Genomic DNA, 26,739 nt, shown 5'->3' with positions numbered 1-26,739 from the left:
TTTCTGCCTCCGTGACAACATTCTCCTCCCTATATTTGCTCAGGTATACACCGTACAATCATCCCCAACATTCACAACCCGATACGCCTCCCAGCCCTCATACGGCAGGCAAACCTCCCAACCATTTCGGATCGCCTTGCCTCGTTTATCTGAGCAGTCGGCACTGGGATACAAGCAGAGGTCGTAGTTCTTGCGTGGGTTTTTCCACGACACAGAATCCACTTTGCTCAGGTCGACGGGCTTTCCATCCGGTCCGGTGTCTTCCAACAAGGAGACGCAGTCCCGGGTGTACACTCCACCGCGATGGTATAGCGAGAGATCGAGATCCGTGGTGTTCGGGTTGCAGCCGGGTAATGAAAGGCGGAGATCCCACTGCTTTTATGTCAATTGTTATACGCAAGAGATTTGCAGTACTGAGTTGGCTGGACAGTGGAAATGAATGGGACAACGTACATTGCGATATTTCATAATCTCAAACTCATCGCTAGTTGATTGGGGCAATGCAGTTGCCCCAAGGAGGAGGGTAGACATGAATAGGAAGTAATGCATCTTCTAGGTTGTATGATGTGAGATTCTGCTTACTCTGATGGGGGTTTAGCTAGGCTTAAATCATGAGAATGAATTTGCCCTCAGCTCTTGAGCTAAACCAGAATAGATCGTCGTACTTGGCAAGGTGAGAGCTTATGCATGCAGGTCGCGATCGCAGAAACACAGCAAATCATTGCCCTTCATGGAGCCATTCCATTCTAGTGAGCCCATACTCCGTATATCGCCAAGTCGTATTCCCTGTTCCTGTCTCACTATCCTGGCATTACCAACATTGAAGACTGATACCATTGGTTCAGGACGCGCCATCAAGACTGGAGATGGTCGTATTCTGCGAGAGTCTTCTAGAATACTAGAAATGGCTGGGGGAAACAGTAGCAGTGCGGGGAGTGTTGGATATGAGTAACCGTAGCGTAGGTTATGTGGCGGATAGATCACGTTGCCGTGGATGAGGCGCCCAGAGTTACAACTCAATGTACCATCTGGAAACGATCAATATTGATGGCAAGGTGATAGTTGAGCAATCACTATATTTACTTTAATAAACGTAGTGATCAATATACCAATCATCGCGACATATATATCTTCTACGCACTAGAGCTCATCCGACACCTTCTTTCAACAGGGAGAGATATGCCTCGTTCGGAGTGAGCAGAACAGCGTGTAGTCAAGCACCTACCTAGAATAATTGAAGTGCTGGGATGCCATTCGAGTTAGAAGAAGAGGCTACAGTTGAGCTTCGTATGCCCGGAAATGAAACGGATTAAATGACAGACTGGCGACATTCAGTTAACTACCTGGCAAGATAATATCGCCCGTAAAATAAAAGACCAAAACAAGATCCAAGGAACGAGGTAACGGCTAATCTTCAGACGCGCCAATCAAAAAGAAACCCCGTGTCTCCCGATAATCTCATAGGTAGCTGGTTTCGCAAGATCAGGATGTCATTTCGCAAAGCGCGCACCGAAAAGTAATAGCCATGATCATTTTGATCTCGTCAACCGTAAAGTTCGTAAAGGCGGCCCGAATCATCTTGTATCGGCGTCATCTAAAAAAAGATCAGTCATTGTCCTGAACCGATGAAGGGTAAATCAGACCTTCAGGGATAACCTCGTCGAAGAAACCTTCTCTCTTCCAAAACTGAACCGCTATCCACAAGCCACACGCATGACGAAAACCACCCATATCAATTGGTTCACCAACCCATTCTTCAACCCAATCTTCCGTATTACCCGTATTACTAAGAATCGAATGTATCTCCTGCATCTCCTGGACCTCCGACTGAGAAAAAGGACCCATAAATTGCCTGAAAAACACCCTGTCCAGGGGCCTAGTAATCGGATACACCTTACGGAGCCACCTGAGACGCTCTAGACGACTGCCTTGGACGATCTCTTCTACTAGAAACGCGTCAGACAGCGGAAAGACGGAGAATGGGCAATACTCACTTACGAGGGGCTGGGGTCGGGGATACAGCCTCTTCTTCGTCCTCGCCAGCAACGACCTCTGAACCCTCTGGCTCCTCAGCTTCGACCAGTTCCTCAAGACCTTCTTCGTCATCACTAACAACAACGGCTGGAGACTTGCCCTTTCCCTTGTTATTAGAGCCAACGACCGGACTAGCGGAACCCGCGGCCGTCTTATTCTTTGCGTCCTCAAAATCCCAAGCACTTTTCTTCATTTCTGGAGTCCAAACGGCCCACAATTCAGGAGATACGCCGGGTACCGGATTGTGAATACGAACAGCTTCGGGGCCATAGATCTCGGGGTGAAGCCTCTCAACCGCACGCTTGAACTCTTTCCAGGCATGACCAAAATCAATCGAATTATCCTCGATGGCTTGGACGGCAGACATCATTCTGTTGCAAGGATCGAGCAGCTCGAGCATGTCTTCTTCAAACCGCCTGCAACGGGTGAACAGGTCTTCATACGCTGCCTTCGGGACGGTAATAGTCTCGAGAGAGGGATCATCCGTTTTAATTCTCTTCAGTTCGGGTTCGCCTCCTTTTGATGTGGCTCGTTTCGCAGAAGACGGGTCGGCCAAAGCCTTGCTAGCCGAAGACTGACCGGCTTTGGCCTTAGCAGATGAAGAAGGAGTAGCGGTCTTCTTGACGACGGGTTTCTCGGAGCCAAACGGTCAGCTATACCGCGCAAGTTACCAAAACGAAGGGGTCGGAGAAACGATACCGTGAGGGTGGGAATGACAGAACTACTGGCAGATCCGATTCTGCTACGGAGGTTTTTTGCTGGAGCGACGTCAGTTCCATGTTCAACCGCAATCCATCCTGTCTTTAGGAGATGGCGATGCGACTCCGGGCGATACACTTCACACCACGGCGCGCCGTTCTCCAAATTCTTGTAGCGGACAGCATTCTTAGGGCCCTGTGCGAAACCGTTAGTAACCAACCAAAAAGAAAAAAGAACGGAACTACGTTTTGACTCACGAGTTCGGGATTCCACCTTCCAAACCTACCGAAAGACATCTGAGGCTATGAGCAAGAAACGGATCAGCGCTGGGAACGAAAACGGGAAAAGGAGAAATCACTCGCCTTGGGAGTCTCTTTCTCGCCCTCCTTGTCTCCATCCTCGCAATCTCCTTCGTCCTCTCCCACAACACGTCCTTTTTGACTAGAAGCCCATCTGGAGTCTCGCCCAATTCTGCCTTGTCCTCCTCGACGAACCCAACGGAACAACGGGCTGCCGCGTTCTTGTACAAGGCGCGTTTCAGTCCGCCGGCAGCCAGCACGCGCCTACGACTCGTCAGGCCTATACCGACTGCAGAACGCGTGGAATTACTCACGAATGAACCATCTAATTCCATTCCTGTCCACCTAGTATCTCGAATTCAATTCGAAGGCTGCACTCTGCACCCTTTCCCCGGTAGACACAGCCGGCACACGCATGGTTATACAGAGCGAATTTTCCATATGCAGACCCGACGACGCACGAACGGAATGGACCCCGACCTTTACGACAGGTATGGCATGCGTGGGTCGCGATCACACCACGCAATTAAAAGAGGTAACCGTTGTAGGTCAAACGAGAAGTTGGGAACTTATCCTTGGGATTCTCATTGCCGTCTACAGTCCATTCAGGGCCCCGTTCAATCTGGAACACTTCGATGACCCAAGTATCTTGAAGGGTTATGTAAGACTTTTTTCCCTTTTCCTTCGGGCAGTCTGCCACCATCTGCATCAGTGATCGTACCCAGAGACGGATGGGGTCACTCACTTTTGTTCGCCTCGCTGATCTCAACGGAGCGGTCCTTGGGGACCTTTTTGGGTCTCTTCGAACTCCATTTCGGCGACAGACGAAATGTACGCACTGAGAACAATCACGAGCAAAAAGCAGGTGATTCTGCAATGAAATGGTCAGAATCGTGCGATGGAAAGGGAGATTCACGAAGGAGGTGGGTGGTGGAAGACAGAAGAAGTGAATGAGCGAGGGGTGAGATGTAGGTAGAAAATCAAAACAAACCAGCGTGTTGCCCTGCGACCGCCCACTCAGCCAATCGATAACGCATGGCCTGACAAGTGCTCGATGCATTTGGTTGTAACCCGAACCTTGGCCCTGGTGGACGATGCGGGAGTATCGACTGTCGGAGCTCTAATATATCATCGCTGCTTGCTCCTTCGTCATCCTGATCAGCAGGACCCAAAAGTCTGCGAATCGAGACCGTGTCAGTGCTAAACCTCAGGCAGGCAGATTTGAACGGTTTTTTCCCGAGGCAGGAGTGCCCCTTATCCGAACCAAGCGAGCCTGGTGTAAAAACGAGCAGAAAGAATCATTGACTAACGGAGCTCGTGAGGTGTAGAAAGAATGCTTGAATTCCTATGAAACAGGCGTGAGCGTTAACTAGCCAAGGACACTGTGGGTCACATGTGTACTAACCGCTCCGACATTCACTTTGCAAATAGTATGCTCTTTTCATTGCATGGGCCATCATTGGGCTCAAATCGTCAAACGCCGAAGCCAGGAAGCTGACAAGGGCGACGGTATATTGATGGTTAATCGATATCCTGGTGTCATAACGCGGCGCATGTAGCCAAAAGAACTGAATCCTTATAAAGGCTCGAATTCTTCTGATCGGTTTCTGAAAGTCTACTTTGGTCATTCGAATATCTTATGAGCAGATATCTCGAATTGTGGACTCATCGGCCACTGCATCGAAGACAATGGGTCGACTAGCTTTGGGCGATTGCTTCAATGAACAGCTTCCATTCGGGGATACTCCGCCAACAAACGCTTTTTGATGAGGCGTGCAAACCGTCCCACTGTTGGTAATATTAACCGCTGTGAAGTTCGTGCTGGTGGAGTTGCCGGGGGACTCGACCGCATGAAGGGACGATATGCATGAATGTTGTTTCATATCGCCGATACTCTACTAACTCAATGTTAATAGTATTCCTCCTTTCTATTGTAAGAGATGAAAAAAGACAAAAACATCAATCCAGACTAAGCTCTTATCTGGTTGCTTAAGCATATTCGCCCCACATCCCATAAAGCGACAGTATTGTACCTAAACCACCACATTATTAGGTAGATGCCACTCTTGTACCATAAGTTTTTCCTCATTGAAACCTTGTCTTATCTATTAACGGCCTCGTTTCTTTCGCCGCGTCAACACTCGGCTAGCGATCACAGAATGAAAGGATTTACGATTGGTAGTGGACCATAACAATACAAAGTGACCAATTGACGAGACCTAATGTGCTCAGGATACAAGGTGCTCATGAGAAAGTCCATCCATCCACTGATGAGCGAACGAGCAGGCGGTCCTCAAATAATCTGTAACGAAGCCAGTCTTGTCCTCAATCAGTGACTGGAACAGGCGCAAGCTGGTGTAGGAATCGGCCGGACCTGCAAGGCGATGAGCTCCGACAACGACTCGAGGGCGCTAGGGAGACCTCTCGTAGTATTGAGAGTCAGCGACGTTTTGGAAGTGCTGGTAGACTATATAGACTGGTTTCCTCTTCAGAAGTCGGTGGAGATACCATTTGCCGCCTTCTGCTTCAACTTTGGTGTACTCGGGGATTCTGGCGTATTTTCACCACAGACACAGTTGGATAGGCAAGCCGTCCGTCCTTTCATCATTATAGAGAAGTCTAATGGCATTGAGAGCAAACTTCACATATATGTACAGATCAATCAAATAAGTAACAGTCAGATCAGGGTATGAAAGCAACATACATATATACAAACCACAACGGCAAAGCAAAGACAAACTATGAAGGAACACCTTCATACTCCCATCCCTGCATGGTCCGTTTGCTCCTCCGCGAGTTTCTCCGATTGGCGTTACATTTGACAAAAATAGTCAAAGCCGTGATGATACAGATAACGATTGCCGCAATGGCAGCAACCAAAACGGTCCTTTTCTCCAACTGCTGTGGATCTGATGCATAGGGGCATTGGGCGTCCGGGCCGCCGGAGACCCAGCATGACGCGATATCCAGAGAGTTGAAGTCCAGCCAGATTTCGCGCATCTTCAGATCCGAGGATGAGGAGTCCAGTCCCCCGCCAACACTAGATCTGTCGGAGGCGTAACGGTACAGGTAGGTGTTTTCGAGAGCTGTGCGCGGGACGCCCAGGGACGAGTTTTCAGGACAACCATGGTCGTAGGCGTCGGAATACGTGTTCTCGGCGTCGGACAGCGTCCAGGTGAATGGGTCGTTGCCGACCCGGCAGGCACCGCGACGTTTATGCTGATCGCAGTCGACGACGCGCCAGTGCCCATCCAAGGAGAGATCCATGATGGCGCAGCGATCGCGGGACGGCTCGTTGATGTTATCCGTGACTTCAGAGTCGCGCGGCTCGTCGATGGCCCAAGCCCACCCCGCAGAGAGGGTGGCGTTCTTGTAGGGTTCAAAATCTTTGTCTGCCGTCGAGTTCAGAAGCGTAGCGTTGATGAACGGAGTGACCCCGCAGGCAGTAACGTTTTTGACCATTCCGGCCAACTCGCGCAGAAATTCGGTCCGGTTGGAGCTTTCAGGCACGGGAAGACTGTTGGACACGGCCCATGAGGAATTTACCTGGGATACTTTCGTAGCCTCTGTATCGTAGAAGCAGCCGGTTTTGATCTCGCCGTCCCGGATAGATAATGGAGCAGGTACCGTAAGATACTCTGGCGGGAAGATGATGTCCCGATCATCGTCCAAGCTATACTCTTCCATCTGGGGGTCGATCGATCCATACTCAAGTAGTAGCCGTTCTTCCTCGGCTAGCTGGATATATTTCGTACACGGCCAGCCGTCAGGGGTACTCTGTGTGCCGTCCTCACCTTCGTGAACCGTGAAGTACTCCGTGATAGGTTTGTACCCGTCGTCGACTTTATACCACGAGTCATTGAGGTTGCTGCGTTCATCCTCCAGCTGCGCAGGCGTGTATATGTATGAATACAGGCGACGATCTAGCAGGGTGTCAATGCGCTCCGATATTGAAGGCAGGTCGTCTCCAGTCACCTTCGCCGCGGGTCGAGTAGGCGTTTCGGCACTGGCGGCAGCATGAAGATTGAATGAGATAAATCGGGTGTATACGTTCAACTGAGACGTCGTGGCTTTGAAGAAATCCAAGAACACGTCGACCATATCCGACAAGTAAAGGTTATCCGAACATTTGTACGGGCCGAGCTCATATAACTGCGGGCCCGAAGAATCCGAAACTACCGTCGCGGTTCCTTGCGCAGCAGCGTCCACGGTCGTTGTCGAGGAGTTGGCCGTCGGCGTTGCGGTCGGTGTTGACGTTGATGAAAGGGTGACCACGGGCGCATCATTAGGAATAGACACCGGACAAAAGTTCCAGGTGCGCCCTTCCACAGACCAGTATAAATCGACTACCAATCGGCGATACCCTAATTCAAGCAGGTTCGAGATGCATTTGCCCGCCGAGTCCCGGTCGAAGACGTTATTGCCGAAGCACGCTGCGCGGACGGACACGGCAGAGGTGGTGACAAAATTCAGCGGAATTTGGCCGGCCACATCTCTCTCGCTCTAATTCACATAATAGACGTTAGCATCTGGATGCATCAGTATGCGCTAAGGAGGATTGGCACGATGGATGTGACGGATCAACTCACCAGAAAGACCGCGATCCAAGTCGCGTCTACAAGAGACGCCTCGGGGTCATAGTTCAACGACATGGAGCAGTGAGCAACAAGCAGCGAGCGAACATTTCCAGAAGATATACAGCCAGCGATTTCGACATGGCCGAGGGTGGTTCTGGCGCAGCAGGTGGAAGAGGGCGGCGCATCTGAAGAAATGCGGAGAAGACGAAGGCGGTGCAACCGGACTTTTCCCGTTCGAGCGGGCAAACACCATCTGGCCACTTCTTTCGCTCCGCCGATCCCTTCGTCCTCTCCCTCTCCCTCTGTCCATTCTCGCTGGCTTCAAAATCTTGCGACTCTTATCCTAACTGGCCCTACACTCCTCCCCCGAACTTGACTGTCTCTTCTTTGTAATCTCCTTCTTTGTTTGAACTTTATCCACTCTCCGAACCACCTTTCCATCCCTATTCACAATGGCGGCACCCGGCCAGCCGTCTCCCCAGCAAATCGCGGCCATGCAGCAACAGTTTGCTGCTGAGGCTGCGAAGCGAGGAATGACCCCCGAGGAGTTCGCCAAACAGCAGCGCGAGCAGCTGAACGCCGAAGCCCAGAAACACGGAATGACCACCGAACAATACGTCACCCAGTTGAGAATGCGGGCTATGGCCGCACACAAGCAACAAGTTGAAGCCCAACAACAAGCTCAAGCAGGCTCGCCGCAGCAGCCAGGACAGCCGGCGCAAGGCCAACCGCAACCCCAGCAGCAGCAGACTACACATCAAGTCCCTGTGAACCCGTCGAATCCCCCGGATCCCAAGGCCATTGCCGTTGCTCAGTTCCTGCGCTCCCAGAACCTGAAGACAAGAACATGTATCATGGACGGACAACGAAAGGACATGTTTAAAGGTTTGAGCCCTTCCATGTGCATTCACCTTCTACGCGGCTGTGTCGTTGCTAACTCCGATTCATCTACAGTGAAACGTGCCATCCGCGCTCTTGAATCTCCCGCCTACGCCAAAGCTGCCGCCAAAAAGAACTCCATCCTCCCCCCCGTCACGGACCGTGCTTCCGCAGAGAACGTCTTCAAGCTCCTCCCCCTGTCGCTTCTCGCTCTACGAGTCTCCAAGGTTGACCCCCACGCCGGACACAACCACGGCAAACCGAAGAACCGCGTCAAGGGACTCTGGACCGTGAAGATCGAGCAGCACCAGGAAACCGACCCCATGATGCACTACGTCTTCCTCTACGAAGGACCCCAGTGGAAGCAGAAGGCCATGGCCGCTGCCGTCGTGGCTGGTATCTTTGCCGTCGTCCTGTTTCCCTTGTGGCCTATGATGCTGAGACAGGGTGTCTGGTACCTCAGTGTCGGCATGATGGGCCTGCTGGGTCTGTTCTTCGCCATGGCTATCTTCCGTCTGATTCTGTTCTGCATCACCGTCTTTGCTGTTCCTCCCGGTCTCTGGCTGTTCCCCAACCTGTTCGAGGATGTTGGTTTCTTCGACAGTTTCAAGCCTCTGTGGGGCTGGCAAGAAGTAAGTCGCGTATAGCCCAACTCTAGATAGACACTCCATACTAACTAATCCGACTAGACGAAGAAGAAGAAGTCCAAGAAACCGTCGGTCGGCAACGCATCCACACCTGCACCTGAGGCGGACTCCACCCCCTCCGCGACTACAACCGCCACATCTGCACCTCAGACGTCAGGCGTTGTGAAGCGTGATCTCGCGCCCCGAGTCGAAGAGGCTGCTGACGAGTAATGGACCGCACTTTGCATCAATCAATCCCGCATACCCAGAAATGGGCTACTTCTGAGGCTGTTTCCTGGAAGGTAGAAATACATACACTGGATGTTTTATTTTTATTTTCAACTTCATCATCCAACTGCACTCTTCCATCTCTTTTCTTTTCCCTTATTTCTAACTCTTGTCTTATTCCCTTTAAGTTGTTGATTCTGCTTGCGTTTGTTCAGGGCATGTCTTTATTCGGGTCATGGGTTTAAAATTCTCTGCAAGTAACATGATGAGCTTCTTGGTGGCAATGAATGATCTTTCTTACTGGACAGTATTCGTATAGACATAAGTCTGGCGCAACAGGCATTCAATGGTACCAAGTTCCTCAAGGCGAAACGCCAGTGCTATAAAAACCTACCTATTCTGCCATGACATATCCCTAATCTGCAACCAAACCTCCTAACCTTCCAGTATACCCCATACGGTATACAGAACATCGCGTGGTTTTCTCCGGGCAGTAGGTATTTGCAAGACCCACGTGCGTATATACACCAGCCAGCATACCAAATGTAATCCATATAATCCAGAGGCCGGGAGAGCGCTCTGGATTCATTATGATCGAGCGCAGATGTTTTCACCAACGGACTTTCTTTTGGACGGAGAGTATACGAAGCTAGAATGCATGTTGTGTGTTTATAAAGGCTTTGAAGCTGCCTTGCCCACTAGATACTTCCCAAGATATATAGCTAAGCCCCACCGACTTGTATAGCCAATACAAGTTTCACCCCAATATTCATTCCTTTACAATTTAATGAACAGAGGCGACAAAAGACAATATATAAAAGAACCACAGACTTGAATTATCCCGTATCGAATGTTATCGTTTATGGGTATCTTTTCTTAGAAAGATATAAGTTTTCGGACTTCTTCCACCACTGTTTTCTTTTCCATCCGCGGCATCTTTCCACACTCCTCCAATAAATAGTCCGTGCTAAGTGAAGCATCGATACCCCAAGTGTGGCCGAGATGCGACTTGATATCGCGAACAAGGTCTTGCAGGTAATACGGTTGAGGGCCGGAGTATTGGGACACATGCTGGTGGACACCTCTCTGAGCTCTTCCTGGAGGTTCTGATTGCTCCTGGATGGATGTTGACGGCTACGGTGGAGCCAGAAATATGTGGAATGTCTGAATTGCCTTGAAGGCTCGCTCAGCGAGGTGCAACTAACTAGGTGCGATCCACTTAAGATCACGTGACGCTCTAACCACATCTGGGTTAGGCTGAGGCCAACCGACCACCGCTCCAACAGATGTTGACTATCGCCTTGATTACTCGCGTGAGGACTATGTTACCCCAAGTGGTCGTCAGTCGTAAAACCGACATTGAGATCAGACATCCGTTCTGCGCTTGATATCACGTAGTCCTATATCACCAGGTTTGACTCTTTGCCCTGCATGGAATCCGCAGTTGCGATATCTGGGAAGTCTCTGGGTTGAGGATGCCCAGCTGCACTAAGCGGAATAATGGTTTGTCGAATCGTCACTAGCTGGGCGGTATATGGAGCGATGATTGTACATTGTTTTCATCACTCTTATACCCACCATAGCGGTAGTTCATGAGAGCAGTCTGTACATCGAGCAGTCTGTACATCGAGCAGTCTGTACATCGAGCAGTCTGTACATCGAGCAGTCTGTACATCGAGCAGTCTGTACATCGAGCAGTCGATGTACATCGATGTATCGTGATTTGCCGATCACCTCGACCACACAAAGGGAATCCTTGACACTAGGCACCAGGTTCCCATAATCGCTATTGGATTGGCTCTCAGGTACTTGGTTCTTGCAATGTTCGTCGCGATTAGACCTCCGGCCTTCTGTGATATGTTGTATTCGAACAATCTGTTTATCTTGTGTTCCATGAAGAGCATCCACACGTGCTGGGGCACTTTTGCCCCAGCCGGTGGGTCCGTCCAATTGCCTGGGGCTCAAGGGATACGTTCAAAGCGGGCTCTACCAGAATTGCCCTAGAACACGCACCGTGCAAATTGAGGCCTAGCCCCCCTACGGCGTAGGTGGTGATCAGGATGGTGGTGGAGGAGCGAGGGTTGTTGAAATCGGCCGCGATTCGTGCCCGGTCGTCCATGATGGGAAAACGGTCCGGGAATTGAGTAAGCTACTTTATGACGTTGTGCTGGGATGCTGTCCAGGTTCTACCGGGGATATTGAGGACAACGTTGATTGCTGCCTCAATATGCCCTGGGTTAGAAGCCAGACCGGCAAAAGGGTTGATAGTCTGCCGAGCACCTGCATGTTGGTTGAGCAGAATCTTCTGCCATCGCTCTTCAAAGGGCTCGCAAAGACGGTTCACTGCATCTACTTGCCGCCGTGCCCTGACCGCTAGTAGGGTGTACCCTAATGCTAATGGCTGCCGGGAGGTAGATTCCAGCTGTCCTACCTCGACGGCAACCTTTTCGTAGAAATTGTAGTTGGCGTCTCAGCGAAAATGAAAAGGCAGTCGTTCTGATATGGAAGGTTGAAGATATTCGGCATGGCGACGGCGGTACAGAATGTCTTTTTCAAGTCGAATATAATGGGAAATTGGAACCCAATCTTGATAACCGTCCCATCTCGTAGAACAAGCCTGTCCACTGTGCCATTCTCGGGATGTGACATGCCAAATTCCACCAACGCTACTGTAGTGGAATCTGATACCTTCCAGGCAAAGTAGTCAACATATCGAACGTTGTCGGAGATTAACAGAGCGATTTCCAGTTCTCGTTTGTATTCCAGGCAAGAGACATATGTGAGTATCAAGTTTGCCTCGTCGATTCTCAAACGACACGTAGGCATGGTGTTCGAAAATCCCGTTTCCTTTCTGGCTCAGGTACTCTAGCGGCATCATAAGCCGCTATATATAGAATCCCTGGCGTCGAAACCTATCTGCTTCTTCGACTTTGCGTTTGCGTTTGTGCTTGGCATTCGAAACTTCTGAGGTGTCCTCGACCCATCGAGAGCCCAGGCGAAAAGCAATATATTTGCGAGCAAACAGCAGAAGCTTCCAATCTCCGCTATCAAAGGAAAGGAGCGAGGCCGAATCCTACGCCTCCATACGTCACGAACAGGACAATGAGATAGGTATCTTCCATTTCAGTTCGGGAATGCTTCTCACTCCTGGGGAAATGTTATTTAATTGACCTGTCAATAACCTCATACCTACTCATGTAGTTGAGGATGTGGAACTCCAGCGATCGCCGTTGCATGGGGTTGCTTTCGAGCAGAGCTGTAGACTCGATCGCGAGGGTTCGTGTGGGAGGGAGATGGGGAGGAAGAAGGAAGTAGGGAGGATGCAGTGAGATGAGAGGAAAAAGGGGGGAAATATAGTCACTAATCGGGGTGAAGAACGTCCTCAACCGTGAAGAAAAAGATTCACTTTTGAGTGAAAGGCACAGAAAATGTAAGTGGTGAATTCTATACTAATCAACAACCGGAACATTCAAAATGAACAGACAATATATGCAAAAATCTATAATGCTAATCTAATCTGTCGGCGATAAGCCAACAGACATCCCAAACAGCTCTCATATGTATGTATGTACAAAATGTATAAAGCAAATATCAGAGATATAAGACAAACAAGAACTTTATCAGGCGGCAGAATGTTCAAATGAAAGTAGACAAAAAGAGTCAATCGTATGCGAGGAAACGTGCTGACAGCGTCGGATATCCTGAATCATGCATCGCTGTGAAAGAGAAGAAAAAGGAACAAAAACTGTGAAGAGAATTTTTGAGCAGGGAATAAGAGTGAATGAGGTGGAAAGAGGATTGCATGCAAAAAGCAAGAAAGGAAAAAGGACAAGGAACGGGTGGTATCGAAGTTGTGAGCAAAGGTAAAAAGACATCGTAGACACGACATGTTAGAACGGTCAGGTACGTAGTGCGTAGTATAATTATTGATCAGACAGGTCGTCGACTGTCAAAGTCGACGGAGAAAGGAAAAGTCGGAATGCGTGGCGACGTATGAAAGTGAGTGGTTCAATAGTTGAAGTAGATCAAAGAAAAGGTATCGAAGGCAGCGTATAGGTGGGAAAATAGGATACTCCGTAATGGTTTAGATCATCGTTATAATGAACGTCTCCATTCTGGTTAGTTGACCGGCAGTCTTGACTGTCGAGATGCAGAACGTTGGCCGCTCGGGGTGGTACGTCCATTGGCAGGAGGATGAGGCATCGAGCTGAGTCGGAACTTGCGGCTCGGCCGACCAGGAGTGCCAGCCCGTTGATCTGTAGTCGGTGGCTCCGGCCAGTCATGTGCAGCAGGATCAACCGGAGACGGGATCTTTGGCAGTGGGCAGTTGGGAGGAGGCACGGAGGGTGGCCCGACGGTCAGCCCCGGCATACTTTTGCGTCGCGGCATGGGAGGACCGGCAGGACGGCCACCAGAATCAGCCCGATGGAGGACAGAAGTCCGGTTGGGCTTTTGGGCAGATGGTTCGGTGGCACCTGGAGGCAAGGGTGGAAGGGGCGCGTTGACGCGTGACTCGGCAGCTTCATTCTTGATGGCGCTGAGAGGTCGGGATGAATGCGATGTCGTCGGCGGGGCAGCCGTCATATTGTTCTTCGGGATCCGAGAAAAGCGATATGGCTTAGTCTCCTGGCTTCGCTGAGGATCTGCGAGGGAATCCTCGGAGTTGGAAACGCGCAATGGCCTTCTCGGAGTGTCATGGCTAGGTAACTGTTGTTCGTTCCCGTAACCCGGCCCGAAATTACTCGGAGGTTTCCCTGGGGACTGAGGCGGAGAGGAGAAAGTAGACATAATCTCAGCCGGATCAACGGGCATATCATTACCGCGCATAGACGGAGGCACACGGCTCAATCGGGTGGACCCATCTCTTGCCGCAAATCGCTGGCTGAAGGATGGAACACTAAAGTTCGGAGCAGGCGGCGAGGCACTTCGCAACAGAGGGTCTGGAGCGACGGACTGTGACCGAGGGATGTCGGGGGTCTCCGTAGCTGCAGGTTGTTGGAGGTTAAGCGACTGTCTCTTCCGGGGAGTGGACAATGTCGGGCTGGCAGAAGTATCCAGCGCCGACAGCACAGTGGAGATGGCGCTCTTCTCATTCTTCGAGGGCGACATTGGAACACCACCTGGGGATACCGAAGAGTAAAAGCGGCCTTGTCCATTGCCACTGACAGGCGAAGTCACTTCGGTGTGGGTCGTCGAGATGGATTCGGAGCGAGATTCAGGACCAGGCGCCATGACCAACGACCGGCGATGGTGTGAGACATGCGAACTCCGGCGAGATTGGTCAGTAAGGGTCGACTCTTGTTCATCCGACGTAGTCGACTGCTGAGGCTGCAGAAAAGTCTGCGAAAACCGGTTCGGGTCTTTCCTAACTAATTGACGCGCACTGGTTTGAGGATGCAGCTGATGCTCCATGTCGTCGTCAAAGACCCGTTCGGTGACATACTTCTTACCACCACGTGCCTCGATCTGGGCTCGAACGGCCAAAAGCCACGAACTCAGGTCTTCGGGGGTGTGAAAGACGAGCAGGAAGCTGCGTGCGAGTCGCTTGGCGTGTGATCGATGGAACCCAAACCGCGATAACAATGGTCGATGCGTATCTGTGTTTGTGGACGGCTGTTCCTCCGAGGACTGCGACACTTGTAAAACCCAATGCTTTCCTGGAATCGCATCACTCGCGAAAGCCACAGACTTCGGGCCGAGCTGCAACATCTTCTCAGGCAAACGGTCGTGCTTTCCGCCGCCAGAGTACTGTAGAATGTAACCGCTTGTGGTCAATACATAAATCTTCTGCGCCCATTCAGACTTGCCGATTGTATCGGAAAGGGTGCGTAGGTGTTTCCTTTTCTCCTTATCTTCCTTCTTCTTGCGAACCGTATGGTCATCCGTGCCGTTTCCCTTATTCGAATTCTGAGCCGAATGGTCTTCATCACGCTTGGCGGCCGAGGTGGCATGGAATCGAAGGATAGAGTCAACTGATAGTCCGGGACAGGGCAGAGTGTCATGTTTGATGGACTGGGGAAACGCCTGGAAGAGGGGAGGCGGTTTCCACGCAGTATCATCCGACCCCGGTTTGTCCTCGCTCTGCCTCCCACGAGACTTAGAGGGCGTCTTGGCGCGATGGGGCTCTGTCGCCGATGTAGGCACCGCAACCGGGGTTGAGGAGGATATGGGCGACAAGGGCGCCGAAGGCCCTGGTTCACCATTGGGTGCAGAAGGCTGTACCTCGTCAATACCGGACAGCTTGGCGTCACTGGGCGCTTTGCGCGCGGTCTTCTCACGACCGAACAGGCCGCGGAGCCCCGATTTGGAAGATTGGCGCTTCACCGGGGTTGGCTGCAGCGGCACCCGTTCGTTGTGCTCTTCATCATTCTGATATTCCTCCGGTCGTGGTCGTTGCGTGCGAGGAGAGGTAACAAGGAGTGGTCGAGAGGTTGGACGGCTGAAATTGGTTTGTAACGGCGCCAGCCGTTGACCCCTTCGTTCGCCGACCGATGATGGAGAGTCTTCATTTTCCAATGCCATTCTCCACACACTATATGCAGGGCCCTGCCCTTCCTTCCTGGAGCCCCGAGAACGGGACTTTCAACAATTTGTAACTATAATATATTGTCGCAGATGGTTCGAGCGAGCAACGTCACTCGTGAACAGTAGTCTCAATGTGCGAGAAACAGCGAGTGGTCGAGAAAGGTAGTGACGCGATGATGTTGCAGCGACTGTATCATTGAACCGAGCATGGGATGGCCGGAGAGAGCAAGTGTAGGTAACGGTTGTCTAGGTCCACGCAGGTGTCGAGGGAAAATCGCATGGTACTTGGACGGTGGGCAGACAATTGCGGAATCGTCGCGCATTGAATCCGGCGCGAGGAAGACGGCAGCAACCAATTGGTTGCGTGGTGAGCAAGGGCGAAGACTGCAGGCGCAGCCCCAATGGAGGGAGGGGATAGGGCTGATCGGAAGTAGATTGGTTCCGCGTGGACTGCAGCAGACGGCTGAACTGGCTTTTGAGGCTGAAATAAGACGGCAGGAAGTGGAAAACGAGACTTGTTCAGCCCGTTGCGGTAGATCAGTTGGGGCGGTCCGGCTACTGCAACGGAGCCATCATCGTCGTCTCTGAGGAATTGGCCGCGATAATGAGTCAGTCGTCCGAACAGAAAAAAGTACAGGGCAGGGAAAAAGAGAGGGATATTATGGACACGAGACGAAGTCCAGACTCATTCCCCCCCCTCCCATTCAAGTCACTAACCCGGCGTAATAATTTTTTCTTTTTTCTTTGTGCTTAAATTAAAACTGAAATTGGCCATGCACTAGTTCCGTGACTAAGAAAAGCTCACAATGTTAGTCGCAGCGAAATGGTGAGCAGATCTGAAACGGTTGGTCAGAAGCGAACCCCTGAGTGGAGAGAGGATGGATGAAGCAACAGGCAACGAGGAAGTTGGGAAGGATTGTTGTCCAGACCCGAGCCTGGAGATGCGCTATCCCGACGGATCTCTCCATCGGTAAGAGAGGCGCAAGACCATCTTCGCAGAGAACTCGATCGTCCTTCACGAGAGTCGCAGGCTGAGGGGGGTCCCCCTGAATCAGCCCCTCGAGGGGGATCCACACCGGATAACGGTTTTCCGCTAAGGGGATTAGTGTGACTGTGATCAGCCAGGCGAAACCTCCCTAGGCGTTCATAAAAATGGAGTTCTCGAAAATAGTCGGCGAAGGGTGGTGGTGCCGAGCGCAGATTGGGGCGCGACCATTTGGAGCCTCGACGGAGGACGGTCCATCTGAGGGTGAGAAGATCAGATGGAATCATGAGAAAGTAAGATCCGGGCCAAACAAACCTCAAACAAACAGCAACACGAGGGTTTATGCACGCCTATGCACTGCTGAGCTTAGATGGCTGACTAACCCGCCCCTGCAAAAATAACAAACTTCCCTTTTCTGCTGCCCTAGAGAAAAAACCAATAATAACAGTTATATAACATGCTGCCTCATGAACTAATTTAGTTGAATGCTAACTATCAAGTAAACCCTTACATCCGGGATCCCTCCGGCGCAAGGATCTATCCACATTTCTTGCCCTTGTCTTGGTCCACCGCGCCCATCATCTCCGCTGCATCGTCGCAGTGTTGCGCCATGTTCAAGTCCTTATCCGTGAGACCACGAGGGCGATGCGTTGTCCAGTGGACATCGACAGAACCAATCCTCTAAATGAGTCACTAACATTAGCATCTTCTCGAGATGTCACTTGATCTCAGTTGATATACCACTTACCACAGTCATAGTAGGATGATGTTTTTCGGCCGCACTCTGCGACGCGACGACGTTGACAAAGCTCTGCTCGGGTTAGCTTCACCCCGTAACGCAGAAACACAGCTGACGGACTCACCACTGCCTTGAAATACGTCTTGAAATAGTACGTCTTCAGCACGCCCGTGCCGTCCTCATCCAGTTTCCAACCGTTCCCGACCAGTGCGTCCACCCGGGGCCGCAACTGCTCGGCATCGATACCTTCCGCGAACTGGGGCTCAGTAGCCATAGTCGATACACCTCTAGCAGCGATTCTGAGATACGGCGTGTTTTTGCGATAAGGGATAGGGGTGGCAGCGGCGCGGACAGAGGATGATAATGGGCGGAGGGTGCGAGAGGGAAGCGACGACAATTGAGGGGTGATTCGGGTGTAACCACGATTCAAATGAAAGACGTGTGAGAACAGCGCTCTACTGCGGTGTCGTACACAAGTCACTATGGGGTCCATGGTGTGGAATCGCCAGGCTGGTCGCAAACACAGAGTGTGAACTGGCCGAAGCTCCATTTGCTCCACAGTTGCGCTCAACAGCTCGTAGGTCACATGATCGCGGTGTACGGTGTATGGTGTAGCGGTGATGAGCCACGATGTTACAGCAGTACTAGGCCCATGAGTCACCTTTTTGCTCGGACTGCTACTGTTCATGTTCCTGCAACTGTTCATTTTTCTCTAAATCACCGCAAGGCCCAAGGTATCTTCGCTAATCTATCCCCCAAGGGCTTCCAGAATGATTCGATGTCACGTGTGTCGTGCATTTACGTTGCTTGGGACCTTCTAACGAACGACACTGACTCGCTAATTGAGTCAATCCTTTAAACTACGTAGTGAATAACAGCTGATGGTCGGTTCGGTGAACAATGAGCGCAGTTGGTCCGATGACGTCGGAGTCGGGATTGTGACGTCGTGTTCCAAAGCGGGTGTCGGTGTCTCCACACGATGGAGATCAACGACTGGAGAATGTTCCCCGGATCGTGTTTGGAGGACACATGCTCGGTGTTTGCCGGTCTTGAGATCCAATGGAGCTCCTGTCAAAGATAGTAGCGTCACCGTACGGCGTAACCTACATTAATATTGACAGATCTGTATAGAAGAACATCTTTCTTCATATTGCTGTTGTGGTAATATATACCCGAGGCATGGGACCTGAACAGACGAAATACAGACTTTCGATGCAACAGCACACAAGACAGTCACCAGGGAAAATCAATTATCATGCTGTGGCTAAACAATTTGTTAAAATACAGGCTCTTCTCCGCAGCTAGAAGCCATAGCCACTATTCACTCATCAAAGGAATCTTATCTTGTTCTAAGCATTGTATTTGCGAAGGTAGTGTATCATGCTCGACGTGCAGATCCTTGATCAATCGGTTGAACGTATTTCTTTTCTTGTTCTTACAAGCCCCCATATGACAGGCTGTTGCGAGAATTCCCCCGGGATGCGACATAGCTACCGGGACGGCTTCCGAAATTATGGCGGATCCTCAAATTTTGTTGCGATCGTGCAAAAGAGTTGGCTCGAGAGCCGGACGGGATTTTAGAGAGTCGGCGTCCAGCAGACTGGATCTCGACTCGCGCATCGGACAGTTGCTGCGCAAATGGTGACCTCTTCCGAAGAACTGGACCGTACCAGTAGATCACGTACACCGCAATAACAAGTATGAACGAGATGCAAACTAGTTGCTTTGATTAGTCTTGTATCTTCTGACAGGGCCTCTGGAACCGAAGCTTACATAGAATAGTGGACGCATATTCCAGGTGATGTTCCCCGCCAATGTCTAATGAGACATGTATCAGCAATTGAATAAACAAGGTCTACGGGATAACTACTTACTCGTGTAGAAAGGTGTCGCAGGAATCGTGAGCACACCGGCCAGGAAGTCTCTGGACCATCCGTTTCCGCCGGTGGCAGAAGCAGAATAAGGACCGTAAGCGCAAATCATGTAGTCGATGGTAGCCATGTAGATGCTATAGTTGGCAATGCCAACAACTGCGGAAAATATCATGGTGCCTATCCAATGCACGTGAGGCAAGCTTGTCCACGCGAAGCCGATCAATCCAATTGGTAAACAAGGCGCTGTATAAAGCAGCCACCACAATCTAGACTCGTATTGTGTATGTTCGTCATCTGGCTTCATTCGCCGCTCTCCAATGTTCCTTCGAATTACCGGAATGAAGGAAAGCCACGCGATAAAATATCCAATGAGGATTGGGATGAAGGCCAGGCCTTTGGCGACAGTACTGAAGTTCCACTGGTCATATACAAGGCCAAAGGACTGGATGAAGATGAATATCAAAGCGTCGCTGAAGCCACTGAGCAGGGACAAACACAGCACGATAGGTTCTGTCAAAAACATTTTGAACGGTCGAATCCAGGTTACGAGAATTTCCCTCGCTGAGAAGCGTTCGCGGAAGGAAACGAGCTCGTTGGGTCCGTAGAGATTCGGCTCCTGCCCACTCTCCCTCTTCTTTTTGGCGATTCGATCCATCATGATTGTTGTCCGAGTCTCGGGTACCAACAGCAGGTGGGCGACTTGCACAAAACCTCCAAATATGAGTTGAATCCAGATGTTCCAGCGCCATGGTAGGTAGGCCTCCACAAATCCACCCACGACAGGGCCCAGAGCCGAACCACCGACGGAAGAAAAGACAACGCAAGCCACAGCATACTGCTGCTCATCGGCTTCCCAAAGATCCGCGATCATGCCCAAGGTGACGGAGCCACCGGCTGAACTGAGACCACCAAGAGCGCGGCCAACCATGATCGACGCAAAGTTGGGCGCGAGCGCAACGGGGAGCTGGAAAACGTTGACGAAAAATAAACTGAGCTGTAGGATAGGCTTTCGACCCAGTTCTTCACTCCAAGGAGCCCAGAGCTCACAGCCGAAGGCGTACAAAACCAAGAAAATCATAGCACCGCACCGAGCGGCCTGCATGCTCACTCCGAACTCTTCAGATATTCCGGTGGCGGCATTTGAATAAAGACTGGTGTTGAAGTTCATCGAGGTCTGGACAAGGAAGATGACGATGATGATCATCCACTTTTTCCATTCCGGGAAAGCGTAGCCAAGTTGGTCGTAACAATCCTCTTCAGTAAGTTCAATCTTTTCTGAAACAGTATGCTCGAGCTGGTGCAAGGTCGTTCCAGCTGCCGGGTCATTAGCCAAGCCGAGTCGAGACTTGGGAAGTTGCGGGATGTCGTCTTTGTCATTGTCGGGGAGAGCCTTCGCATCCGTATGAGTCGAAGAGGATGCCTCGGAGCCACCCTCCTTCTCCCTGTCCATGGTTTGACGAGGAGGACTGGACATCACAGTGACTAGGGAGGCTCATCAGTAAAGGCCATCATTTTCTGTGTTTGGAGATTGAAGATGGAATGTGACTGAATTGCGCCAAAGTGCGTCGCTGCCCATTTTTGAAGATAAAGCGCTTACCCGTTATGATAGAATATTCTCCACCAGCCAGATAATTCTAGATGAGTTTATAGCATAAGACAGGACAGAGGGTAAGAAGAAGCGGTAGTGTGAGGAAGCGGGAAGGACGCGACGGGATGAGAGAGTTAAATAAAAAGGAAGGAGGAACGGGCAAAGAAAAAAAAGGAAAAAGAGCCGGAGATTAAATGCACCAGTCCAAGGAAAGGTTATAGAGAAAGAGTGGTGACTGGCCAGGCCATGCCAGGCAGGAACTCCCGGAGAGAGTCAAAGTAAAGTATGGAAATGCGACTTCTCGGGGTTTCCGTCGCCTCCGCCGGTTCCCTTCGATATACCTGCACATGATCGCTGCAATGAGATCCTATCGGGCCAATCACGCCGTGGTCCAGATTTATGGTTGCATAATGGCAAAAGCGACTTTCATTCTTGATTTCGGTCCCAAGATCACTTCTCCTCTTCCCCTCATGATGCTGGTGGCGCAAACCCTCTTGAGCGAGATTTGCGGCACATGCCAGGAACCCCTCGAGGAAAAGGTAGCCAATTTGGTATGGTTCGAGAGAGATGCACTTGCCACACCTGCTGACAGGTTCTTTGACTGCACGATTCCATTCCCTACATCTGTCTAGTATCTAGAACCGGTACCGTGGGATGGCATACCCTCCCGGCATCATCGCTTGGCCCTCTCAGTGGCGGAAAATGGCCAACGTCCCCACAGCAGCCGAAAGATGATCAACTGCAAGCCGCAAGAGGAAGAGCTTCCCCAAGATCCCGGCATCTCCACTCTGGGTTGCTGAGAAAAAGCCGTTCTGGGCCGAGAGCCTCGATGGAATGCCCGCTTCGGGAATCGTGGTATGGGACGCCAGCGAGTGAAGGCCCACAATTGCAGTTGCAGTTTACAGAAATTGGATTGGCCAGACTCCCGCAGAAGTAAATAAACAGTCAACAAACATTTTTAGGGAAATGAAATGGGGTCAAATGTACCGCTGATTCCATGCGGGCTATCTGGTAGGTTGCACGCCGTGACGCAAGGAGTTGGCATGGTGGCCATGGGTGTCCTCAAGGGGGGCGTGAGAGAAACCTTAAAGGCTCCAGAGGGTTAAACAATGATAGGTGAGGTGACTATGACTACATATTGACCTGAGTGGTGGTCAGACAAAGAATCCGGATAGGTTGTACACCGTAGATTGATTTCATGTTGTGTCTCCGGAGGTAACACGGAGTGACGTCAATCCCTGATGACCCGATTTGGTGCCAACAAACCGATAGCCAGCCAGGGACCAGGTGAAGTATCAAATTAAATGAAGTCGAAGTCTGTCGATTCCATTCTTGGCCTGGCCCTGGTTAGATATGTCGCTGCATATGTAAGACATTGACTAGTTAGACACTACTACTCTTCAACCAATGGAGTCTATGTCTCTCTTACTTTCACAGTTATCATTACTCTTGAAGGACAACAGGCTCCTTGGTGCATAGAATACACCGGGTACAATGCTCGACAAGTCGGGATGGCCTTGAAAGTGGCAATCACCATGACAGTCTAGTTTTCGTGGTGCCACTCACATCATCACCGTATGGGCTAACTGCAACAAGCACCCTAAGGCGCCCCTAGACCGGCGGATTTGCAAACCATCCCGAGCTAAGGCCTAGCGGTTCGAGCCTAAGGCAATCCACCGGGGACGCGAACATCCTGACTCCACTCACGTCAGATGCGTTGGGAGGAGATTAGGAACACGTGCGTAGATCTGTACCTTCCGTACACCGTGTAGGCCTGACAACCTGCCGTGTACTCCAGAGTAATGTCGACAAAGAATCAAACACTCTCCTTTTTAGGGAACTCGTTCTACATTCCACAGACAATCACGTGTGTGTGTTTGCATCCTCAGGCTGCAAGCAGCGCTTAGCCCCATACGGCAAGCCGACCGCAGGCAACCGCCCGAGTTATCAGCGGCAGAAAGAGAGACCGCCTTCCTAGGGAGGGGTCCTCCACCAACCAGTCAGGACTGTTTGTCTTACTTTCGATGCGCATCTCTCTCTCTCATTCATTCTCAGCATTTCTCCGTTCGCAGCAAGAATTCCTAAATTAGCATCGCCATCAGCGTTCTAAGCTGCTGCTCTCTTTCATATCTCACCTTTTCATCTCCCTCTTTCCTAGGGATGTGTCCTGATATTAACTCACTTCCCCCCTCCCTCTCATCGACCTCCCCGCGTCAACCACGGAACATCCCCACTTCGTCTGACTCCCTACCTTCGCAACATTCTTCGTCGGGCATCTCCCCTGCATCAACCGCCACGATGAGCACTCATAACAACCATCCCATCGACATCCCTCGTCGGCCATCCCGATCGGGAATGTCGGGGCCGGAACGTCGTCGATCTACCAATCTGAACCCGAACAATGGCAATGACCCGGCTGGAGATTCCATTCCCTCCTCCCTTAGCCACCATGCGCTCCGGACGTCTAGCCCCTCCAGTCTTGGGGGCAGCCCGATCATCGCCACCGGGGACCCGCACCACCAGCGTGCCCCTTCGCTGGGGGAGCTGCATCAGGAGCTCGAACAGGAACAGGAGGCGCAAGTGGTATGATCCCTGGGGTGTCACCGTCCCATTGCACGAGGCTGTGGATACTTGCAGAATCGCTAATTCGTTTTGTTCTAGAACCGACTCCTGCATATGATCCGCAGCCAACAAACTCAGTTGCAGCAGTTACAGCAACAGCAGCAGTCCTCACACAACATCGCCATTGATGATTCCGCCCCTGCGCTTTCGCAGCTCCCCTCTGTCCCACCTCTGCTGCCAACCGGCAGCAGTCGACCGTCCGCGCAGATTACTTCGGCCTTGTCCAGCCGCCGACCGTCGCGACCGTCTAGCCAGGCCGCGTCGCCCAGTCTCCGGCCATTGGTTGATTCTCCCCGGGGCGCAGATGGTCTAGAAGGGATTACCGGTCTGGGCGAAAGTCCACGGCGGGGAAGTAGGGATGAGGGCGCTTTCTATCATGCCGAAGCAATGATGCTTAGCAGAGAAAATCAAATCCTTCGACAGCGAATCCGTGATTTGGGTAAGACTTGAAAGTCTCTTCTTGAAAAAAGATTGTCTTTTCTAACCAGCCCGACAGAGCGCCAGGTTAGCGAATTGAGCAACCCTGCCAGCGGCGTTCAGTCCAGCGCGACCCCGGCCAGTCAAGGGGCCGGATCGGCCGACCCTCATTCTGCCGCCAACACAGAATCTGCCGTAGATTCCACGGACAAGACATGAACCCGAGAAACCAATCCTTGGTCCATGCATACGCGGCATTTTCACCAATTTTACCTTTCCCCAAGCACCGTGGATTGCAATCTTATCCGGAATACCACATTTTGTACCACTCCTCCAATCACCAGAACTGCTGTCCGATGCAATGTTGGCACACAAAGCGAGGGATCAAGTGCAGGATCATGCATCCAGCCTGTCGAAGCCCATCTGCAGCTGCATTGTACGGGTGGTTTGGCGGCTTCACGTGGCGTCGATCTGGACTCACCTTCGACTCCTTCCATTCCCCAGCCCCGCGCATGTGATATCTATGATTCAGGGCGGATGTTGTATCTATTATTGGCCATGTAGTTATAGTTATGAGTAACTATACCACAAAACAACAGATCCATTTACCTGCATCTATTTTTAACTCTACGCCCTGTCATTGACGCGAATATATCATCTGTAATTTGGCTGTTACTCTAATATGGCTTGCGGTCTATGGCGTCTCCGCCACCTTGTTGTTGTTCTACGGGGTAGATAGTAGGTATAACGAAAAAGATAAAATAGAATCACTACAGGTATAACTGTCTAGATCATCTTGTTTAATTTAAAGTACTAGGGATCATTTACACCGTAGCCAATACTCTGTTTGCTTGTCTCAAAAAGACAGGCCATGACAAGAAACCGAAAGGACGCGGTCTCGCGGAAGTGTAGCTTAAAACTATAAGAACTTACAACGGCAGAAGAAAGTAGCTCAGTATACTGATTGAGGCAGAGAGTATACAGCCTTGAGCGCTGCACCCCTAATAATTCAACTCACGCCCTCAATCCCGGCAAGACCTTCGCCTCAACCAAGCCATCCAGACTCTCACTCAGCGCCTCCCACGAGTTTACCGACCCGGTAAACCCAAACCTTCTTGCCTTGTCCATACTAATCACGACATCATAGTTCCGTCCCAGCACGAAGTTCAAAAAGAACCACGTTGCCTTCTCCAACGCATCTGCCTGTAATCCCTCCCTCTTCGCCACCCTCTCCCACGCTCCCTTCACATCATCCCTCGCCGCCCACTTCTCCAAGTCCACCATCATCTGCACCTCTCCGCGTTTCACCCGATCGGCAAGTCCCATACTCCCGGCCCAGTCCGCGATCGGCGGCCTCTCGATCAATGGCAATACCTTCTCATGCTGTCCTGACTTGAACTGCTCACGGGGGACCTCGAGACCGAACCGACGCGCCAACAACGGCCACAATGTCTGCCAGGACTGCACGTCACCGTTTACCACATTGAAGGCTTCATTCGAGCACCCTTGCTCCTGGCTCGCCCAGAGGCAGAACACGGCGTGGAAGCGCGCGCTCGTGAAGCTGTCAAATCGGGTATAGAAGTCAACAGAACCGGGGAATTTGAACGGGGCGGAGAGCTCTTTCGTGATGGTCGCGTAGATGCCCAGCGCGGTGGTTAGGTTCATGTAGTTATCTGATCACGGTTATTAGTTCGCAGCTCATTCCGTGAATCAACACATCTATACAGAGCTTCAGTGAAAAAGGTAGCGGAATACATACCCTTGGCAACACCAATAACATCATTCGGATACGTCACCACCCAATCCCATCCCTGACCTCTCTTGCCTTCTTGACTCTGCCGACTCTTCTCACCGAGGATACGCTGCTGTCGATAGTAGAAGTTCGGTGGCCGTCCCTCCCCCTCAACCCAGGGGTCTGACTCTTCCATCGGCACCTTGGCGGGACCCAAATGCACGCCGTAGTGCTTCGCACCGGTGGTCAGGATCACTCGTTTCAGTTTCTTTTCGGCCCCGGTGAGGGTCAGCGCGGTGAGGAAGTTCTGGAGCATGTCGCCTAGCCGCGAAGTCAGTATCAGCTCACTTATCCCTCATTACCCATGACTTGACCATCACCAGAGCGATTCCATTTTCTATGGTAGTAATCAGGAAGAAAAGGTATCTCACCATTAATCCTATCCATCTCCTCATCATCCCCCTTCTGCAAATACGCTGCAAAGAACAAGTACTCGGCCTCAACATTCTGGGCCTTTAACTGCTCCGCGATATCTTCTGGTGTCGCGAGGAGGTCGATTTTATCGTGCTGGACGTGCTCTGGGTAGGGTTCTTTTTGGGAGCGCGAGAGCGCGTGTACGGTTGTCCAGACGTTGGGCGTTTTGGCGAGTTGGTGGACGATTTCGCGGCCGAGGATTCCTGTTTCAATGGGAGCGAGTTAGACTTTCGGGGTTTGTTCATTGTTGCGAGGTGTTGGACTCGTGTGGGAGATAGGTGGGTGTGGAACTTTCGTACCTGTGGCGCCCGTGACGATGGCGGTTGGCATTGTGGGAGATTACTTGACGAATTTGATTAGGTGATTATAGGGTAATGGTATTTAGTTAATTGAAACTTCTTGCTTTGTGACAATGGAAACGAAGATAAGAGTTGGTACCGT

The 26,739-nt window shown here is 51.2% G+C and overlaps 9 protein-coding genes across 9 annotated transcripts; 2 read left to right on the top strand and 7 right to left on the bottom strand.

Moving 5' to 3' along the window:
- Window positions 1-39: 39 nt before the first annotated feature.
- LDX57_002533 (uncharacterized protein) lies at window positions 40-549 on the bottom strand (the record flags this gene model as incomplete). Its single annotated transcript, XM_046084185.1, has 2 exons — window positions 40-372; window positions 454-549. 2 exons carry the CDS (start codon window positions 547-549, stop codon window positions 40-42), a joined length of 429 nt encoding a protein of 142 aa, XP_045940148.1.
- A 1,441-nt stretch (window positions 550-1,990) lies between these two features.
- Window positions 1,991-3,029, bottom strand: LDX57_002532 (uncharacterized protein; the record flags this gene model as incomplete). The annotated part of the gene is made up of 3 exons (XM_046084184.1): window positions 1,991-2,668; window positions 2,734-2,928; window positions 2,991-3,029. The coding sequence occupies 3 exons, from the start codon at window positions 3,027-3,029 to the stop codon at window positions 1,991-1,993; spliced, it is 912 nt and encodes a 303-aa protein (XP_045940147.1).
- A 2,742-nt stretch (window positions 3,030-5,771) lies between these two features.
- LDX57_002531 (Lectin C-type domain protein) lies at window positions 5,772-7,684 on the bottom strand (the record flags this gene model as incomplete). Its single annotated transcript, XM_046084183.1, has 2 exons — window positions 5,772-7,535; window positions 7,622-7,684. 2 exons carry the CDS (start codon window positions 7,682-7,684, stop codon window positions 5,772-5,774), a joined length of 1,827 nt encoding a protein of 608 aa, XP_045940146.1.
- A 377-nt stretch (window positions 7,685-8,061) lies between these two features.
- Window positions 8,062-9,345, top strand: SEC62 (Sec62 family protein translocation protein; the record flags this gene model as incomplete). Its single annotated transcript, XM_046084182.1, has 3 exons — window positions 8,062-8,494; window positions 8,564-9,120; window positions 9,178-9,345. 3 exons carry the CDS (start codon window positions 8,062-8,064, stop codon window positions 9,343-9,345), a joined length of 1,158 nt encoding a protein of 385 aa, XP_045940145.1.
- A 4,116-nt stretch (window positions 9,346-13,461) lies between these two features.
- On the bottom strand, window positions 13,462-15,864 carry LDX57_002529 (peptidase family M20/M25/M40 protein; the record flags this gene model as incomplete). Its single annotated transcript, XM_046084181.1, has 1 exon — window positions 13,462-15,864. The coding sequence occupies one exon, from the start codon at window positions 15,862-15,864 to the stop codon at window positions 13,462-13,464; it is 2,403 nt and encodes an 800-aa protein (XP_045940144.1).
- Window positions 15,865-17,389: 1,525 nt separating this feature from the next.
- Window positions 17,390-18,279, bottom strand: LDX57_002528 (4a-hydroxytetrahydrobiopterin dehydratase; the record flags this gene model as incomplete). Its single annotated transcript, XM_046084180.1, has 3 exons — window positions 17,390-17,533; window positions 17,601-17,663; window positions 17,716-18,279. 3 exons carry the CDS (start codon window positions 18,277-18,279, stop codon window positions 17,390-17,392), a joined length of 771 nt encoding a protein of 256 aa, XP_045940143.1.
- Window positions 18,280-19,284: 1,005 nt separating this feature from the next.
- LDX57_002527 (putative MFS multidrug transporter) lies at window positions 19,285-21,971 on the bottom strand. Its single transcript, XM_046084179.1, has 2 exons — window positions 21,063-21,971; window positions 19,285-20,947 (listed from the first exon to the last, which is right to left on the bottom strand). Exon 2 carries the CDS (start codon window positions 20,937-20,939, stop codon window positions 19,458-19,460), a length of 1,482 nt encoding a protein of 493 aa, XP_045940142.1. The 5' UTR covers window positions 20,940-20,947; window positions 21,063-21,971; the 3' UTR covers window positions 19,285-19,457.
- Window positions 21,972-23,351: 1,380 nt separating this feature from the next.
- Window positions 23,352-24,874, top strand: LDX57_002526 (uncharacterized protein; the record flags this gene model as incomplete). Its single annotated transcript, XM_046084178.1, has 2 exons — window positions 23,352-23,636; window positions 23,715-24,874. The coding sequence occupies 2 exons, from the start codon at window positions 23,352-23,354 to the stop codon at window positions 24,123-24,125; spliced, it is 696 nt and encodes a 231-aa protein (XP_045940141.1). The 3' UTR covers window positions 24,126-24,874.
- A 232-nt stretch (window positions 24,875-25,106) lies between these two features.
- Window positions 25,107-26,628, bottom strand: LDX57_002525 (SDR family oxidoreductase; the record flags this gene model as incomplete). Its single annotated transcript, XM_046084177.1, has 4 exons — window positions 25,107-25,765; window positions 25,852-26,145; window positions 26,256-26,501; window positions 26,598-26,628. The coding sequence occupies 4 exons, from the start codon at window positions 26,626-26,628 to the stop codon at window positions 25,107-25,109; spliced, it is 1,230 nt and encodes a 409-aa protein (XP_045940140.1).
- Between the last annotated feature and the right edge of the window lie 111 nt (window positions 26,629-26,739).

Source organism: Aspergillus melleus, assembly GCF_016097325.1.
Source record: "Aspergillus melleus strain CBS 546.65 chromosome Unknown contig1, whole genome shotgun sequence".
Lineage (NCBI taxonomy): Eukaryota > Fungi > Ascomycota > Eurotiomycetes > Eurotiales > Aspergillaceae > Aspergillus > Aspergillus melleus.
The sequence above is the reverse complement of the archived record's forward strand: the minus strand, read 5'-3'. Positions and strand labels throughout refer to the sequence as shown.